Source organism: Pelophylax lessonae (assembly GCF_965119305.1).
Source record: "Pelophylax lessonae genome assembly, chromosome: 1".
Classification (NCBI taxonomy): domain Eukaryota; kingdom Metazoa; phylum Chordata; class Amphibia; order Anura; family Ranidae; genus Pelophylax; species Pelophylax lessonae.
The window spans coordinates 568317462-568338191 of NC_138768.1; the positions used below are offsets into that span (position 1 = coordinate 568317462).

The following is a 20730-nucleotide window of genomic DNA, read 5'->3' on the forward strand; positions in this document are numbered from 1 at the left end:
CAAACATTCTCTGGTAGGGAATCGTCGAGATGATTTGTTTTTAAGACAGTCATTGATTCTCCACCAGAGAATGCTTGGTGGTAAAAGTCCAATTTTGTGCTTTTTAACCACTTAAGCCCCGGAGGATTTGGCTGCTAAAAGACCAGGGGGTATTTTGCGATTCGGCACTGCGTGACTTTAACGGACAATTGCGCGGTCGTGCGACGCTGTACCTAAACGAATTTGACGTCCTTTTTTTTTCCCTACAAACAGAGCTTTCTTTTGGTGGTATTTGTTCACCTGTGGGTTTTTTTTTTTTTTTTTTTTTAATCATGCACAACAAAAAAAGAGCATCAATTTTGCAAACATAACAATATTTTTCACATTTTTTATATGAAATTCCCCCAAAAAAATGTAAAAATCAACATTTTTTAACATCTTCGGCCACTTTGTTTTTGCTACATATGTTTGGTAAAAAAAATCGCAAAAAGCGTATTTTGATTGGTTTGCGCAAAAGTTATCGCGTTTACTAACAAAGGGAAAGATTTTTGTCTTTTTTTTTTTAACGCGTAATGGCGGCGATCTGCGATTTTTTTTTTTTTTTTTTTTTTTTTTGCGGTACTGCGACATTGGGGCGGACAGATCGGACCCTTAACTGACATTTTTTACACTTTTGGGGTTACCAGTGACATTTCTACTGTAATCAGTGCTATATATATGCACTGTTACTGTAAAATTACACTGGCAGTGAAGGAGCTAACTTTATTTGAGAGGGAGGGGCTGTGTGTCCCCCTAGGGGTGTGATTCTTACTGTGATTGGCTGTGGCTTGAGCTGTAGGAACAATGATCAACGGTCCCACATAGTAGAACTGTATGATCATTGTTTCTACACAGGGGAGAATGACAGGCGGCTTGTTTACACTAGTCGCCTGCCTTTCTCCCTCTCCCCCGACGATCGCCGGTCACACGCGCGGGGGGGTCCGTGACCGCGCGGGAGCGCGCCGCCCCCCAGAGCCTCACAGGCTAGTGACGTACCGATACGTCACTCTGCCTGTGAGGGGCTGACCGCCACAGTATACCTACTTGCGGCGGTCGGCAAGTGGTTAAATAGATCACATGGTGTCTGGTCATAGAGAAATGTAAACTTTTTTTTTTTTTTTTTACTGCCCCCACAAAGTATACTAAGGCTCCATTTACACTTGAGCACTTTATAGCTCTAAACTCCAAAATTCTCAACATGCCAAATCGCTTGTACTTCAATTGTGGCTGTCCCATATGAGCGTCCAGGCACCATTGCTTGAAAAGCTACTTTTGAGGCTGATTTGAGTGTTTCTGGCCCCATAGATTTAAGTGTAAACATCTGTAAATGCTTGAATTGAGCATACTTGAGTGTTTTTTTCCAAGCATATTTCAGTTTTTTTGGATTGTAAGAGTTGGTGCCTGAAACTTGAACACATGTAAAACTCTCATACACTGGCATAAATGCTCAGATAAAAACAAGGACAATCACTGTTCAGGTGTGAATGCAGCCTCAACATTCTGTGCACTATAAAATAGCATACTTGATGCAGCCATACTATTAAGTTTAGCAGTCATGTACAGGCATACCCCGGTTTACGTACACTCGGGAGTCCGGACACATTGGCGTCTATGGGACATCTTGATCAGCTTAACATGGCACTGCTCCCTGTCTCTAACGTTGGCGTGTATGGGAATTCTTAGTTAGCTTGACATGGCTCTGGTCCCGAACCATAAGTGACCGGGACACCAAACTTGGGGAGCACCGAGCGGGGGCCAAGGACTACAACCTATCAGATTTTTGAGGTCCGCTAGCTTGCCCACGTAATCTACCATGTCGTAGTCCTGGGTCCCCTTAATGTGCTCCCCAAGTTTGGTGTCCCTGTCACTTATGGTTTAGGAGCAGTGCCATGTCAATTTAATCAAGATTTTCTAAAGACTCCAATGTTAAAATCCAGGAGCAGTGCCATGTCAAGCTGACCAAGATTTCCCATAGAGCTAGTGTATTTACATGCACTAAGTGAAAAAAAGGTATTGCCTACTTTAAGTACATTTTCGTTTTACATACATGCTCTGGTCCCATTATGAACTGAAAAGTGGGGTATGCCTGTATGCAGCCACTAATGAGACCACTTTCTGTTTTTATCTTACAGATATTCAAAGACACGTTCCCTGTTATCGTCTATTCAGGTTGGTAATTGGGGATTTCTCTTTTAGAGATTCTTTTATGGCCTTGTTCTCAGTCATTAGCCTATGGACCTCTGGTAGTCCCCTGTACAGCTGATTTCCTTTCATAAGCAGCTAGACCTGGTGACCTGGAGCTAGTGCCCTTCTCTATGAAGGAAAACAAGTCAGTCAGATGGGATTATATCTCTATTTAAAGCTGCATGTTCCATCCCTTGCATTTTTTTGTTTGTAGGGACTAAGCTATAGGGATTGATCCAGATATCTTTTTTTTTTTTTTTTTTGTAAATCAAGATCTTCCTAAAAGTTGACAGCCAATGCATTTTGGGGATTTCACACAAATCCCCCTCATCAGGGCTTAGTATTAAGCAACTGGAATGTGGATAGGTGGTTACTCTTTGAGCTGTATTTCTTCATGAACTGCGGTTAGGAGCTTACTTGTTTGGCAACCTTTGCTCTTCATTGCTTTAACGGTTTTATAAACATAATAGGTTCCCTATATATTTTGCCTAAAAATCACTTCTATCCCAAACTCTTATATCTAATGGCATATAACTCTGTAGTTTTTACAGTGGCCTTGGTGAGGTGGACAAAACTGCATTACAAAATCTACTCTCTGGCCAAGAAAAGGTACGTGAATACAAAGTTGGCATGTTTTGTTGGTAAGACTTGTAACCTTGAAAAGAGAACATGAGATCTATATAATACAGACTCTGAAAAAATGACTTTGATCTACGGCCCACACAGAGCAAAAAATATAGCTTTATTGAAGATTAATTGGTTAAAATTAAAACCACCACAAATTGCATGTGAAACCCAGACATTAAAAAAAAAAAGACTTGTAACCTTACCTCACCAAGATGACTTTATTATTCTCAAAGCTTAGCTTACTAAAATGTGCCTGGTTATCATAACGTCTGAAAATGAAATGTCTTAACCACTTAAGCCCCGGAAGATTTTACCCCCTTCCTGACCAGGGGGTATTTTGCGATTCGGCACTGCGTGAATTTAACGGACAATTGCTTGGTCGTGCAACGCTGCACCTAAACGAATTTGACGTCCTTTTTTTCCCACAAACAGAGCTTTCTTTTGGTGGTATTTGATCACCTGTGCGATTTTTTGATCATGCGCTATAAACAAAAAAAAGAGCGTCAATTTTGCAAAAATAACAATATTTTTCACATTTTTTTTATATGAAATTCCCCAAAAAAATGTAAAAATCAAAATGTTTTAACATTTTCGGCCAATTTGTTTTATGCTACATTTGTTTGGTAAAAAAAATTGCAAAAAGCGTATTTTGATTGGTTTGCGCAAAAGTTATCGCGTTTACTAACAAAGGGAAAGATTTTTGTCATTTTTGTTTTTTTTTTTTTTTTTAACGCGTAATGGCGGCGATCTGCGATTTTTTTTTTTTTTTTGCGATATTGCGGCGGACAGATCGGACCCTTGACTGACATTTTTGACACTTTTGGGGTTACCAGTGACATTACTGCAGTAATCAGTGCTATATATATGCACTGTTACTGTAAAATGACACTGGTGGAGGGGCTGTGTGTGTCCCTAGTTGAGTGATTCTAACTGTGATTGGCTGTGGCTTGAGGTGTAGGAACAATGATCAATGGTCCTACATAGAACTGTATGATCACTATTCCTACACAGGGGAGACTGACAGGCGGCTTGTTTACACTAGCTGCCTGCCTTTCTCCTGCTGTCACGGACGATCGTGAGTGAGCGGCGGAAATCGGGTCCGCCGCTCACACGCGCGGGGGGTCCGTGACCGCGCGGGAGCGCGCCCGCTCCCCAGAGCCTCACAGGCTAGTGACGTACCGGTATGTCACTTTGCCTGTGAGGGGCTGACCGCCGCAGTATATGTACTTGCGGCGGTCGGCAAGTGGTTAATAGGCAAAATTAATATAATCAAGATGGCTATTTTACCCAAATTCTTCTATCTTTTTAGAGACCTGCCCATTTCAGTACCATCCCATTTCTTATGACCTATTCAGCATAGAATTCTCTCCTTTATCTGGGGCACAGCTAAACCCTGTACTTCTAAATCCACTTTTTGTCTTCCACAACAATGTGGAGGCTTGGGTCTCCCCAATATTTCTGCCTATTATCATGCAGCTCACCTTGCACATTTACCTAAATACCTTGCAGTAAAGGAAGTTCCGCAATGGGTAGCAATTGAGTCTGTCGACTGTGACCCTATCTCAGTAAATAATATGTTATGGTTACGTAGAGTTGATCATACCTCTATCCGCAATCCTATCACTCTTTAGCCATCTGGAATAGATTCAAAACCATTTTCGGCCTTCGATCGCCCCATATACAACTACTTTATTTTTTTAAAAACCCTGCCTTTTACCCTGCCTGGATTCTCCGTAATTTCTTTAATGCTTGGAGTGCAGCTATTCTTTTTGGAATATAAAAAAATTTGTGTCCGCATCTTCTTTACCCTCCTTTCCTACTCTATATGAATCTTGTGGACTTCCTCAATCAGAATTATTTCACTATTTAAGGATTAAAATTTGTTTCCAACCATACCTACAATCAGGCACTTTGTTTTCTCAGATGTCGCGTTTTGAGCATATATGTAATTATGTCCCACATATCAGAGGACTTGTTTAGATTCTTTGTAAACAAATTCTAGCTAGTTTTGATACTAGCCCCCGCCCCCCCCTCCCTATGTTTCTAAATGGGAACAAGATCTAAACCTCTCATTCGATGATTCTGAATGGCCCAGTATATGGTTAGCCACTAAATCTGCTTCCTCTAATGTTGTTACAATGGAAACAAATTATAGGGTGCTTTCTCGTTTGGTATTTAGTTCCTGCTAGGATATAGAAATACGATCCCGATTTACCTTGCAGCTTGTTTTCACGGCTGTTCAGATCCTGGCACCAAACTCCATATATGGTGGGATTGTCCAATAGCCCAAAATTTTGGAAGGCAGTTTTTGATTTAGCTTCTAAAATGTTCAAAACTTCCATACAACCTAATCCTGCTATAGCTTTGAATCTACCAGATGGAATTACATAGAATCAATTTTGCCTTATTTTATAACTTTTTACTTTGGTACTTTGACATTAAATACCGAGGTATTTTTTTTTTAAACGGTGGGCGGTCCGCTTTGGCATAAAAGTGGCCCAAGCAGGATCACTTTTATGGGTGGCGGGAGAGGGGAAACCCCCCCAACCCCCCCCCCTGCCATTTCCCGGTCGTTTTTCCAGCTTACTGGAGCCGTCGGTAGCCGGGTAAATGATCCGGTCCGATGGAGTCCTAGGCAGGAAGACAAATGAGGGCAAGCAGGCCCCCACTTGACTCTTTGGCCTTGGAGGACCAGAGCGACATCATATGTCGCTTCCTCCCAACGTCCTTAAAGGGCCCAATTTTTTTTCTTGCAGGAAAAAAAGACTTTTTTGTTTTTAATTGTAGATGTGAGATCGAAGGTCTTTTTAACCCCAGTTCTCACATTAAGGTGTATCTGTATCTGTCCTGCTTATTTCTATTACAATGTTTACATTCCTTGTAATAGGAATAAAAGTGTTGAATTTGTTTTTTTTTTAAAAGGGACAGTGTAAAAATAAAACATGGTAAAATAAATAATAATAATAAAAAATGTAAAGTGTCCTGTCCCTCCGAGCTCGCACGCAGAAGCGAACGCATACGCAAGTCGCGCCCACATATGTATAAGGGTGTTCAAACAACACGTGAGGTATCGCCACGATTGATAGAGCAAGAGCAATAATTCTAGCCCTAGACCTCCTCTGTAACTTTAAATTGGTAACCTGTAGAAATTTTTAAATTGTATATGGAGATTTTTAAGTACCAAAGTTTGTTGCCATTCCACGAGTGTGCGCAATTTTGAAGCATGACATGTTGGCTATCAATTTACTCGGCATAACATTCTCTTTCACATTATAGAAAAATAAATGATCTAACTTTTACTGTTTTCTTATTTTTTTTTATTCAAATAGTGTATTTTTTTTTTCTCAAAAAAATGCATTTGTAGAACCGTCGCGCAAATACGGTGTGACAAAAAGTATTGCAACGATCTCCATTTTATTCTCTAGGGCCTCTGCTAAAAAGAAATATATAATGTTCCTATAGGATTGTTGTCAAAGCTTAATTGAACAAGCTGAAGTTAGAGGCTGATTGGTGTCTATGCAGAGCTCCACCAGATTTCACACTCTAGTTTTAGTAAACAACCCCTATATGTTAGCAACTTGTCAGTTTGAAACTTACATTCTTTGTCATTTTCTGTTACAGTTTTAATCTGTTTGGTAGGAGATGATGTTCTTGGTTAAGACTAGGGATAGACCGATATGATTTTTTCAGGGCCGATACCGATATTTTGGTCACAACGTATCGATATGCGCCGATATTTTGTACATTTAAAGTTTTGAAAAATAGACAATTTTTGACACAAATCTGGTACTGAACATTTTCATTTGTGTTTTAATGCTTAATGACTGGCTTGCTGGCACCCTGTGGTGGGTGGCTGGCTGGCACCCTGTGGTGGCTGGCTGACTGGCACCCTGTGGTGGCTGGCTGACTGGCACCCTGTGGTGGCTGGCTGACTGGCACCCTGTGGGGGTGGCTGGCTGGCACCCTGTGGTGGGTGGGTGGCTGGCTGGTACAGGGCCTGTGGGTGGGTGGCTGGCTGGTACAGGGCCTGTGGGTGGCTGGCTGGTATAGGGCCTGTGGAAGTGGGTGGCTGGCACCGGGCTGCTGTGGGTGGGTGTATGGCTGTGATACACTCCCGCGAGACTAGTCCCGACTCCAGATGAGGCTGTCCAAGGTGAGGGAGGCGGCCTAAGAAAGCAGAATGACGTCACAAAAATATCGGCCAGTTCCGGGGCCGATGCCGATAAATTGGGGAAAGTGCATATCGGCCACTGATATATAAGCCTTGCCGATAATCGTCTATTCCTAGTTAAGACACTTCTATTAGTGAGATGCTGTATACCTAATACTAAAGTTGATCTTGCATAGATAGACCCGATTGTGATGAGAGAAGGAAAGCCTACTATTACTTCACCTAGCTCCAATGAAGGTTCATTCTAAATATTAAATATTGGCTTTCTATAATTTCCTTATAAGCAGTCAGTGGTGAATCATTAAATAAACCAGTAATTCGCCAGTAAAGCAGATTTCTTATTGAAGAATGTAGATGACACAAAAATCCTCCATTAGGGTCCAAGAAGAAGAAAATAGTATTTGCCCTTAAAATCCCACTTGGGTAAATGTGGATGGGTGTATAGTATAGTTTTACACATTAGGGAACTCTTTACCACTGGCTCCCATTGACTAGGTGTGAGATTTACTGTAGACCACTCTATATAGGATATGTATCACAGAAAGGTAGATGCTTGAGGATTTGATGGCCAACACAAAACCTCTAGAACAAAGTCTTAAAAATCAAATATCTTTTGTAACACACTGTACCTGTTTCCAATAAAAGCGTTTAAGGGGGAAAAAAAAAAGGAGCTCAAAATCAGAACTCCAGAGATGGTATTCTTACTCTAAATATTAATGATTGCAGGCATATAGTTATGGAAATACTAAACATGAACTCTTAATACTTTTGTGTACCATGGAAGTCATTGTGGGGTTGTATTTTAATCTGTAGTCAAATAGCACTAAAGAAGGGAACTCATTTTACTATGTTTTACAAAAGCAGAGCTTCAACCTTTTTATGGAGTAGTGATCACTGTATTGTCTTCTGCATTGAAGAGGAATTCCAGGTCTATGTACCGTGTGTTGCCTGCCTGATGCTTCTGGTTACCATGTTGCATTCTTAACACAGGAGGTCATTCACTCAGGACGGACGCCATTCAGAGAATTCTTTGTATTGACTGAATGGACAAGGTGGAGAGGTGGGGCGGTCATGGCACTCTTTCAGAGATCAATCCAATCAGAGAATGCTTTGCATTTATTTAAAAGATGCAAAGCATTTTCTGACCGATGCTCAGCTGACTTGTTTAGAATGCAGCAGAGCAGCCGCTCAGCCTGGGACCCAGAAGCAAGTGTAGATCACTGGAGATGTGGTGTCTACTTCAATAATTTTCAGCTTCCAGGGGCATCAGCCAGGTATGATATATATATACAAAGGTACATTGGTCCAAGCTGTATAAAACATCCATACCTGGAATTCCTCTTTAACATTTGTGAACTATGATGCTAACTTGTAATTATTCTTCTATTACTGTTTTTTTTCCCCTCTTTATTTTCTTTGTTTTTAATACAGGATGTAATTGGATGGTACAAGTTTCGAGATAACACAAGTCAGACAATGACTCTAAGGGAGAAACTTTTACATGAAAACTTGCAAAGCAGCCTTTCAAATCCAGGTCTTGTATTTTTGTTAGTCACCTCACATTGTACAACAATGAAAGAATCAACCCATCGCATGGAGTATGCTTTACATAAACCCCAAGACAGGCAAGTTCTGTTTATTTTTTTTCTTATGCGAACAATAAGAATTGTGTGTGCGTAACAATAGTGTTTGATATTGTATGTTATTTCTAAGTCATTCTCTGTGCATAAATTGGTGCCACAATATACAGCATTCCTTGAACTCCAGTCAATTAACTTTGTTTAAGAGCATCTTGCGAGCATGGTGATGTTTCCATTCTGTTTCAGTCAGAAGAATAGCTTTTCTCCTAGTCATCACCCACTGTGACTGTTGTAACATTTTGGCAGCTCCCAAGTTGTTAAAGTGATTGATTGTAAATCTTATTAAAAATAACAAACCTATCATTCTTACCTGCTCTTTGCAATGGTTGCACAGATTAGCCCCAATCTTCCTCATTTGGGGTCTCCTGCTGGTGCTCCTTGCGCCTTCCTCCCTGCAGAGTGCCCACCATAGCAGGCCACTTGCTATGGGAGCACTCGTGCAAGCTCGCTCCCCAGCTACACTCTTTTCTCACTGGTGTTAATTGACAGCAGCGGAAGACAAGAGCCTATATGGAGGGAGAGAGTGGAGAGAGCCGCAGTTCTCATTTATAGTCCTGGATCAAGATTGGGCTCAAGTAGGTAAAATGTGCTGGAGGGCTGCACTCAGAGAATTCATTAAGGTAAAAAAAAAAATCCCTTTAGAACCACTTTAAGGATCGGCATCCTGCTGCCTCTCATTACTTGTACTCATGCACTTATAGAATACCTGTGCTAGGTGCCTGGCTGTTTTGCTGGTCAGATGGCTTTATTACTTTGTCACTGATAGAGAACAAGCATGGATACAAGGACGGATAACTTCTAAAATGCATGCTTCTTCGGGGGTCCGTGACTACAAAAGTACTGAAGCATGATCAGCATGACAGCCACGTAAAAAGAGGCCTCCATACACACGGGTTTAGTTTAAAATTATAAGAAAAAAAATGTATTGGGGCTGAAACAACTAATCGATTATGAAAATAGTTGTCAACTATTTTCATAATCAGTTGGTCAGCCAATTAGTTGGCCTGCATACAGAATACATTGTTTGCTTACATAGCAGAAAATGCAGTGCAGCACATATACAGTTCAGTATACCATCCATACATGTCAGGATACACAGTGCAGCACACATATAGCTCAGTAGTACACTGTCCATACACGTAAGTGCCTGTGAATGTGAGGAGCAATGCCTCATGGGACATATAGTCCTTGGAGCAGCAGAAGTGAGTGATTCTAAAAGCAGAAATTTATTTTTTTACCTTGCTATAAGGACACTCTAGACTATACTGGCTATAGGGGAGCCATATACGCCAGTGGGGGACCCCCACTAGAGGAGGATCTGGGCTGCTCTGTGTGCAACCATTACACAGAGCAGGTAAGTATGACAAGTTTGTTGTTTAAAAAAAAAAAAAAGCCATTGTTTACACTTTAGGGGCTCTGTGCAGGGAGGATCAGCATCTGAACCTAGAGAAGGTGGAGGCTGATAGACTGGAGGTAATATAAGGCATTACAATTGCATTTAAAGGGTTACCAGTATTGTGCATTATATTTAAAATTATTATATCCATGCAAAAAAGTCTCAGCCTTAAGTACTACTTTAATATAAAAGGGATTATCTGCTGTTTTCGTACTATAAAGGGCTAGTTTTTTTGTTTTTTTTTTAAGCCCATCATGACAGGTGATTTAAAAAAAAAAAAAAAAAAAAAAAAGCATGCTGCTTCTACTAATTGTCTTATGCTGGCTATACACATATCGATTTTCGTATGAGATTATTCGTTCACAGATTTGTATGAAAATGAATTATGCATTCGATGAACAAACAAATGTTTGAAAATTTCACCTGATTTTAACCTATTTATGACCACGCTATATCTAAATGACGGCAGCAGCGCAGTCGCAGTTGGCCGGAAGGCCGTCATATGACATCCTGTGCTCGCGTTGCCTGTGTGCCCCCGCGGCACTCATTGGCAGTGATCTGTGATCTCTGCGTCCCTCAGACGCAGCTGATCACAGATCGTGGCAAAGAGCCAATCATGGCGGCTGTTTACTACATGATCAGCTGTGTGCAGTCACAGCTGACCACAATGTAAACAGAATTAGCTGATTATCAGCAATCCCCTCCTCACGCTGACAGCAGGGAAGTGAGCCATTAACCGACGCATCCACACAGGGAACATCTACACTGATAATCAGGGCACTGATCATCAGTGTCCTGATGATCAGTGCAGCCCCAAAGTGCCCACCAGTGCCACCTTTCAGTGCAGTCTCCTCAGCGCACCTCAGGAGAAAAATTACTTTTCTCTTACGTCCTCCGACAGTCGCCGCCTCTTCATATTCGTCACATATGGGGTATTAGACTTTGCTCCGAAGGAGTAGCTAGGCAACAGAATATGTTAACATTAAAGCTTTTAACATATCCCACCCTCAAGGGGTGGTCCCCTCAGTCAATACCCTCCTACTTCCTGCAACCATATCTCAGTTTTAATGTCTAGCTTGTCAGGAGTGGCTGGCTTTTTCTGTGCTGGGGCTTTCTGCCCCAGACTCTTTCTTCTTTTTGAAATTTTGTTTGAGTTTTTCTCTCTACCTTTACTTAGCTGTTATTTTTGTCAGCGTTAGTTAGTTCTTCTGATGAAGAGGATCATGCGGGCTGGGTCTCGGGCTGATCCCCCTGGTCGCAGGTCGTGGGTCAGTGGCTTCCCAGCCTGCCATTGAGCGTTCAGCCAGGTAACGCTCCTGGCACAGTGAACGACCCATCCCTGTTCGGTGCAGGGATGATTGGTGAGGTGGCTACCTCACTGGACGCTGTGCGGTTTCTTAACCCCCATTTTGTGCGTCTTGAATTGCGACTCTCCCTGCCTCATGTGCAGCGGCTTGTTCGCCTGTGCGGGTCCCCCACGCCATTGAGAGGTAAGTGTATCTATGTGGGGACCTGTCTGTCTGGGGGGGGTGTCAGTCTGGGACTGTGTAACCTGCCTCTATTCACACTGCTTGTCTCCCTATCTCTCGGCTGCATGCTGTGGGCTGCAAGGGGGGGGGGGGGAGCTGTGTGACACTGTGTGTGTCAGCCTGGTCAGTGTGAGAAGCTGTGTGCTGTGGGGCATGTTTTTTTGGCATGTTTGGGCATATACAGCGATCGCTGCGGCGATCTGACATGTATTCCTATACAGGAATGTCACGTGTGCATACTGCAATGTGGAGCGGCGGTTTCGGCGCCAAACGGCGCCATTTTGCCTACACTCGCTCCGGCCGCATGTTTTACATGCATGGCGGCCATTTTCTTGTAGCCTCCATAGGCTTTCATAGAGCGCCCTGGCAGCATCACTTCCTCTTTCCAGGAACACCGATCGAGGCAGCAGCAGCGGCGAGGGTCTCCTCAGGTTTTATCCTTCTGTTCTTGCTATCCATTGCCTGTGTTCAGTTTGCATATTCCCTGTGGGGGTCTCATTGTGCTTGAGTGTGGTGCGGTGGGCTGCGCTTGCCGCGCTTGCTTAAAGGGGCAGTTAACCCTTTATTGTCCGGCATTACAGGGGCAATGGATTCTCAGGAGGGCAAATTTCCTACCGCCTTGGTGGAAAGCCAGGGGACCGCTGTTTCCCCCCCAGGGGGGGATTTAGCCACTATTGTGGCTGGCCTTGCTGCTCAGGTACAGATGCTGGTGGCTGCTCAATCTACTAAAAGGCCCAGAGTTGCTCTTTCCTCTGATTCTGAGGGTGAAGGTGATGGGGCTGTTATGGCGGGGGCCTCCTTATCGGGGTCCCGCTCCTCCCTAGATCTAGTGGGGTCCGAGGTGGAGGCTGAAGTTGAGGGGGTTGATAATTCTCCCCCTGGCTCGCCTGAAGATGTATGGATGAGTTGATTGCTTCCATAAAGCAAACGCTGCGTTTGCAGGATGAAGTGTGTGTCCCCGCCGCCTTGGCGGCTTATGGGACGCAGAGAAAACGCAGGACGCCGCAGGTTTTTCCCTGCAATGATGATTTTCAGCGCGCTGTTAAGGAACAATGGCGCAATCTGCGCAAACCTTTTGCTGTACCAAGTAGATTCAAGCTGCGTTATCCTTTCTCGCCTTCCACTGATGAAAGGTGGTGTGTGCCTCCCCCAGTGGATCACGCAATTGCGGTTTTAAACAAAGCCACTGCGATTCCTGCAGAGGATTCCCCTGTGTTCCGTGATGCCACGGATAGGAGATTGGAGTCTCTTGCCCGTCATACTTATTCTGTTACGGGTTCTATGCTTAAGGCTCTGTTTGCTTCTCTCATGGCGGCCCAGGCGATCGCAAGTTGGACGCAGATGCTTAGGCGCGTCCTAGTGGCCGATTCGGCCTCGCCGGCGACCCTGGATATGGTGGATCAAATACACCAAGGTGTCATGTATCTGTGTGATGCGGACCTGGACCTGGTTCCGTTGGCTGCACGTGTGCACAGCGTGGCGGTGTTGTCTCGCCGCCTGGTTTGGTTAAAATGTTGGTCGGTGGACCAATCTTCACGTAAGACCTTAGCCAATCTGCCTTATGATGGGTCTCGCCTTTTTGGGGAGTCCTTGGATGTGTGGATTAAGGGGATCACCGGAGGTAAGAGCACTCTCTTGCCCCATTTCCCCAAGGCTAAGGGGGCTTCTGGGAAGAAGCATGCTAATTTTCGTCCCCCTCAGGGGTCCTTTCGTGCCTTTCGGCCGCACTACAAGGGCAAGCCGTTCAAAGGTCAAGGCTCTCAGAAGAAGCCCTGGTCTGGGAAACAGAAGTCCGGCCAATCCGGATCTGCAGCCCATAACAGTTCGGCCTGAAGGGGCACCCTCACCCAGTTTTGGGGTGGGGGGACGCTTGCTCGGTTTTCTTCAGCCCTGGTTGGCCCGTGTGCGGGACAGATGGGTTCAGGAGATCGTTCGATCTGGTTACAAGATCGAGTTTCTCTCTCGGCCGGAGAGCAGATTTTTTCCCTCAAATCTTCAGCTGTCTCCAGAGCGTTTGCGGGACCTGCACCTGGCGGTGCGGGACCTGAGGGCTCAGGGAGTGGTGGTTCCGGTGCCTCATCGGGACAGATTTCGGGGGTTTTATTCCAATCTGTTCACCGTGCCCAGAAAGGAGGGCAAGGTTCGTCCAATTCTGGACTTGAAGGCTCTGAACCGCTCTGTGCGGGTTCGCAAGTTCCGCATGGAATCCCTGCGGTCGGTGGTGGCTGCCCTGGTTCCGGGGGAATTCATGGCCTCCATCGATTTGAAGGATGCGTATCTTCACATCCCCATTTTCGAGGGTCACCAGAGGTTCCTTCGATTTGCCATTGCGGAGGATCACTACCAGTTCGTGGCGTTGCCTTTTGGTCTCGCCTCGGCTCCGCGGGTCTTCACCAAGGTGCTTGCACCGGTTCTGGCATTATTGAGGGCCCAGGGCATTTCTGTCCTGGGGTATCTGGACGACATTCTGGTTCGGTCTGCGACCAGCCAGGGTCTGGAGAAGGACCTGTCTGTCACGATGCAAACTCTGCAGGAGTTTGGTTGGACGATAAATTTTCCAAAGTCGACACTGAGTCCGTCGGTTCGTCTTCCCTACCTGGGAATGATTCTGGACTCGGTGCAGGCGAAGGTCTTCCTGCCGGAAGACAAACTCAGAACTCTTCAGGAGGAAGTCAGGTCCCTCAGGGACGTTCCGCACTCGTCTCTGCGGACGTGCATGATATGTCTGGGATTGATGGTCTCGGCCTTCGAGGCGATTCACTTCGCCCAGTTTCACACGCGGGGTCTCCAAGCGGAGATCCTGTCCAGGTGGGACGGGCGACCTCAATCTCTGGATCTTCAAATCTTGTTGAGTCATCGCACCAGAAGAAACCTTCTGTGGTGGCTCCAGTCCCCGTTGGTGTCTGGGGGCAAGTCGTTTCGTCCTGTCTCGTGGACGGTGATCACCACGGATGCCAGCCTGTCGGGCTGGGGTGGTGTTCTGGGCGTTCTATCCGCCCAGGGAACTTGGTCGGAGGGGGAGTCTTCCCTTCCGATCAACATTCTGGAATTGCGTGCGATAAGTCTCTGTCTTCATCGCTGGACGGACCGGCTGCAGGGCTGCCCGGTTCGGGTGCAGACGGACAATGCCACGGCGGTGGCCTACATCAACCACCAAGGGGGCACCAGGAGTGCCCGAGCGGCTCGAGAAGTGGCCGACATTCTGTCTTGGGCCGAGACTCATGTCCCGGCGATAACGGCGGTTCACATTCCGGGGGTGGGGAACTGGCAGGCGGACTATCTGAGTCGCCAGACCCTGGATCAGGGGGAATGGTTTCTCCACCCGGCTGTCTTCCAGATGTTGTGCGCGAAGTGGGGTCTTCCAGATGTGGACCTGTTCGCGTCTCGTCTCAACAACAAGGTGAAAAGGTTCGTGGCAAGGACGCGCGACCCTCGGGCAGACGCGTTAGTGGCCCCGTGGCATCAGTACAGGCTGATGTACGCGTTTCCACCGATTCAGTTGCTGTCCAGGTTCCTTCGCAGGTTACACTCGGAACGCAGCACGGTGATTCTTGTGGCACCGGACTGGCCTCGCCGGTCCTGGTACGCAGACCTCGTGAATCTGGCGGTCGACGCCCCGTGGCGTCTGCCTCTTCGAGACGATCTACTGTCTCAAGGACCGATATACCATCCTGCTTTACAGTCGCTGCCTTTGACGGCCTGGCTGTTGAGACCGAGGTCCTGAAGGAGAAGGGTCTCTCTCCAGAGGTCGTTCATACTTTGATCAACGCGAGGAAGTCTTCCTCGGGGAAGGTTTATTACCGTACTTGGAAGGCCTATTTTGCCTGGTGTGAGTCCAGGGGGTTTTCACCCCGCACGTACTCGGTTTCCCGTGTGCTGTCTTTCCTTCAAACGGGTGTTGATCAGCGTTTGGCGCTGGCTACGATAAAGGGTCAGGTGTCTGCACTGGCCGTTCTGTTTCAACGTCCCGTGGCTTCCAACTCCTTGGTTGGCACTTTTGTTCAGGGTGTGCGGCATCTGGTTCCTCCTAGGAGGGATCCTTTGCCCCCTTGGGACTTGAATCTCGTTCTGTCTGTGTTGCAACGTGCTCCTTTTGAACAGATCAGGGAGATCTCGTTGTCTATGTTGTCCAAAAAGGTCGCCTTTTTGGTGGCGATCACTTCGGCTCGCAGAGTGTCGGAGCTGGCAGCTTTGTCCTGCAAGTCTCCGTACCTGGTTGTTCATTTGGATAAGGTGGTCTTGCGACCTAATCCTTCTTTTCTTCCGAAACGAGTTTCGGAATTCCATCTTAATGAGGATATTGTCTTACCTTCGCTGTGCGCGAAGCCTAAACATCCAAAGGAGGTGAGATTGCATTCTCTGGATGTTGTTCGGGCGATAAGGGTTTACCTTAAATCGACTGAGTCTTTTCGAAAGACGGACTCCTTGTTTGTTCTTCCAGAGGGTCCTCGGAAGGGCATGGCGGCTTCGGCCTCTACCATCGCCAAATGGATCAGGCAGACCATTGAACAGGCCTATGCTTTGCAGGGGAAGGTTCCCCCTGTGCCTGTGAAGGCGCACTCTACTAGATCTTTGAGTACGTCTTGGGCCTGTCGTCATGGGGCTTCTGTAGCCCAGGTGTGTAAGGCGGCGACCTGGTCGACCGTACACACGTTCACAAGATTCTACAAAGTAGATGTTCAGGCATCGGCGGATGCTTCCTTTGGCCGCAAGGTTCTTAGTGCGGCAATTCCCTAGGGTCCCTTGTTGGGGACCTCTGGCTGTTGGGATAAGTTTTGTATCCCCTGGTTTTTTTGTCTTTTCCTGGGTTGTTGCTCCTGTTGAGCACTTGTTTTTTCCTGTTGCCCAGCTGGTTTCCTTCCTTTGGTAAGGTTCCTTTCTTTGATGCGGAGACTGCGTTGCCTTTTCGGCGCGGATGCGTTTCCCACCCCTCATGTTTGCACTGCTTTGGGACGTCCCCATATGTGACGAATATGAAGAGGCGGCGACTGTCGGAGGACGTAAGAGAAAACAGAATTTTTGTAAAATCTTACCTGTAAAATTCCTTTCTCTGAGTCCTCCGACAGTCGCCGCCCCCGCCCCTCTTTTGGGGTTTGGTTGTATACTCTACTGCTATTCCACTAAAACTGAGATATGGTTGCAGGAAGTAGGAGGGTATTGACTGAGGGGACCACCCCTTGAGGGTGGGATATGTTAAAAGCTTTAATGTTAACATATTCTGTTGCCTAGCTACTCCTTCGGAGCAAAGTCTAATACCCCATATGTGACGAATATGAAGAGGCGGCGACTGTCGGAGGACTCAGAGAAAGGAATTTTACAGGTAAGATTTTACAAAAATTCAGTTTTTTACGAAATGTTATGACTGAAGCAGAGTAACCTTTTTTTTATCGAAATGTTTGATATTTTTTGATTGTTTAGCAAAAACATAAAAACGCCAGTGGTGTTTAAATGCCACCAAACAAAAGCTCTATGTCTCGTGTATTTTTTATTCAAAGTGTGACAGCAGTGAAAATTGGCCTGGACAGGAAGGTGGTGAAAGTGCCAGTAGGCAAGTGGTAATATTTGATTTTATAATGAATGTCATTTCTAAACAAAAACCACATACACTGTCCGAAAATTAGTTTGATCAAGAAATGTTTTCTGCTCGGCCGAATTTTCCCGTCTCTGTGCTTGAAAAAGAATATCACCCCACTAACAATTCGAAAAATTTAAATGCTTAAAATGAAAATGTTTGTGTATGGTCAGCATAAAGTTGGGGGACACAGTCCGAATAGCGGCCGGACATGCAGGAAAAACAAGCATTGGTTAGTGTATTGTGGTGGGGGGGGGATCACCTTGTCAGAACACAAAGGCACAAATGGAAAGATCGCTGCACTAACATCGCTTAGTACAGCACACTCTCAGTATTTTTTTTTTTTTGTTCAGTCCACTGGGGTGAGCGAAAAAAACAAAAACCTGTGTGTACCAGGCTTAAGTGACAGAAGGAGCAGGAAGCTTGTATCAAGGGAGTCTGTCATGCATAATATTATATTACAGTCCTGTCTGAAAATCTGCAAAACAGTGAGGTCTTTTTAGAAAAAAAAAAAAAAATTTGATCTGCGACTGATGAATACCAGATTCAACCTCGAATAGTATATGCATCTCTTCTGTCTGTTGTTCTCAGAGTTTATTAGATAGTTTTTTCCCCAAACCATATAATAGCTGGTTATTTATTTATATTTACCTTTGCATATAGATATTCAAGAATAAAATTGTCTTTTCTCTTTCGTTCATTGACAGACACCGCTCCATATCTTCTTTGACCCGTGGTTATGCTGCTCTTCCTAGGAGTAGGACACTGGGCGGAAAAAGAGTTAACAAATGTTAACAAGGCTTAACTACGCCTATGGGGCAGTTCCAGGAGATATACTAGCTAAGGGATGGGAGCTACCCCTTGTGTGCCATAATCCTAATAGTTACAGAGAAAAAAAGGGGAATGAATGGTGCAACCTAGGTTGCCCAGTCATATGGTGGCGGACTTTAGAGGCACAGACTGAGTAAGCACAATCAATAGTTTAAAATTATTACATTTTATTGAAAATTTATATTAAAAGAAAACCGTTAACAACATATAAAAAAGTAAAGATTTCCATGTGGATTCAAAGAAAGTATGCAAGCATTGTATATAATTATAAAGAAATATGACCAGCGCTACGGACTAGATGTTTGGGAGAGAAATATATTAGATAGAGGTGTAAGCTGCCCCAATCAGACCTTGGGGTTAAGGTGCAAGTGTTATAGAAGAAGTGTGAAGATTGGTGGTGGCGCTACCTCTGAAATAAAAATAAATATAAAGAATGCCCCTTGTGAAGTGTAAGGGGAAGTGTACTGGTAGATAATACCCACAAATGGTGCAATATCTAAAAATAATAATAAATGGATAACGAAGATATATTCAAATCAAATAATACATGCGAAGAAATTTTATATATATATATATATAAACCGATGTTGTGACAAAAGACCCACAACCGAAGATATGTGAGTGATTTCCAAATGAATGTGCCACTTGGTCTGTGACAACGTGAGTGAAAGAAAACATATAAATTAAAATAAAAAAGTGGATAAGTGAAATTCCACGAGTGGCCACTAGGTGGCGCAAATAGCTTGGTACAACCTGTATGTTGATGTATGGAGATGTTCCTTTTCGAGATGAACGAGCAGTCAGAGTAGTCAGCGGCGGGTGCCCTGAGTGCTCACATGAAAGGAAAAAACCCCATGGTGAATAAAAGTAACATACAGTGGTAAATAAGCGGCGTAGTAGACTCACTCGTACAGTAGATCAGGGTCAGAATAGTCGTGTTTGCCGGGAGGCTTCCGCGTTCCACGGCCGACAACCGGAAGTGACGTTTGACGTCGGAGACTCCGCCCTACGCGTTTCGTCACAATGACGTCAACTGGAGCGGCCTTGTATATAATTAGCGAGAGTTACAGATGTTGTACGGATCTGGTAGGGTCAACGCGTTTCACATTACGCTTCCTCAGGACCCCAGATGGTTGGGTAACCTCTTAACAAAACAAAAATACATGCGGTAAGTTGCTTTTTCATGCATACAATTTTTATAATATCAATTCCATAGAAAAACACTCTTTGCATTTGTGATCGTGGGAGCAACTAAATAGTCGGTGCACAAACCCACTTCCTCAAATGCCATGCGCCGCACCATCCACCGGGGGCTGTACTCGATGGGGGGGCAGACCAAGACCACCTAGGTTGATGAATTAATATTTAGTACTATATGAGTTTTCTAGATTGTCTTAATTAGATATGTTTTGTGAAAGAAGTATTCATTTTTATATATATATATATATATATATATATATATATATATATATATATATATATATATATGTATATATATATAGTAAGATCGTAATTACCTAGGATAGTTGGTGGATATTGGAAGAAAGGGACGGCTGGGTGGCAGATGATGTTACTTGGATCAAATGAGCACTTTACATCTAGGTATAAATAATATGTTTGTGGTACTTTGATTTTTGTGATTTCTTAATTTTACTCGCATTAATGTGGTATATTGAGTACTTATGTTTACCTGAAGGTTGTGTTAAAGGAGATTAGAGTGGAGCTGTTCTGTAGGTTCCATATAGCACCCCAAATAGGGAAAAGAAAGAGGGGGAGAGGAAAAAAAGGGGGGGGGGGACAAGAAGGGGGGACAAAAGGGGAAAAGGAAAGGGGGGGGGGAGGCGAAAAGGTGGGGGGTGTGTATGTGACAGCGGACGAACGGGAGTCCGTGTTGTTGGAATATATTCTTTTGGATATTTATCTCCGTAAGATCTATAGTGGGAGAATCGTATAGAGGTGTCATATAAGAATATGGCTTACAGCTAGGTAAAAATGTCCTATTAAAGCCTTCTCCAAAAGATTATTAACTTTGAGTACTTACAAATAGCTTGTATGGTCAAACTTAGGCACTATAGGGTGTCTTTATTTAAAATTATCCCAGAGATTTAGTTTAGGAAAGAATAGGCAATCCCGTGTCCCACTAGGATGGCAAAAAAATCCTCAAATGCTAAAAGCAAGAAATAGAAAGATAGCATGTAGATATTTGGTGCCAGATAGGGCTTCAGAGCCGTACTTAGTGATAGTGTATGCTAGCTATAATCACAAGGTTCAGGTGTACTCACATGTAGCTCTGCCTGTCTCCGCATCCCAGCCGTCCTATTTTCTCCCCTGGTGGTATAGTGGCCTAAATAGCCCCCACACACCGGCCGCTAATCAGCACAGGTGCCAGATGTCAGCCGCGGCGCACCGGAAGTGCGTCAATCGGCCTTCGCCGGAGATGACGTTCCTTGGAACGCATCTCCCCCGGAAGCTGAAGGGCCGTCCGGCCCCTTCCGCTTCCTGCCCACCCGGTTCCATGGTGTGGTAAGTAGTGTCCCCCTTCTCCATTTGTGGCCCCTCGGGGTGGACGTAGGCCCCTCCTTGGTATGGTCAGACCTCCGGGTTCCCTTTGATTCCCCCCAACCCCTCTAACAGTCACGGTGGCCTTTTGGCCCAACCTACCCCTACTCTCCCCCCCCCCCCCCTTGCTCCTGTAAGGGGGGGTGGATTGGGGTCTTTGAGCAAGTTCCTGGGGGTTAGTGACTGGGGCAGGGATGTCCTCT

At 45.0% G+C, this 20730-nt stretch overlaps 1 protein-coding gene across 1 annotated transcript in view; it reads left to right on the forward strand.

Moving 5' to 3' along the window:
• Positions 1-20730, forward strand: part of ABRAXAS1 (abraxas 1, BRCA1 A complex subunit) — a 79556-nt gene that overhangs the window by 39950 nt on the left and 18876 nt on the right. The window contains exons 3-5 of the mRNA XM_082275822.1: positions 2151-2187; positions 2745-2811; positions 8432-8625. Coding sequence (XP_082131948.1) covers positions 2151-2187; positions 2745-2811; positions 8432-8625 — 298 coding nt within the window. The remainder of the gene's footprint in view (positions 1-2150; positions 2188-2744; positions 2812-8431; positions 8626-20730) is intronic.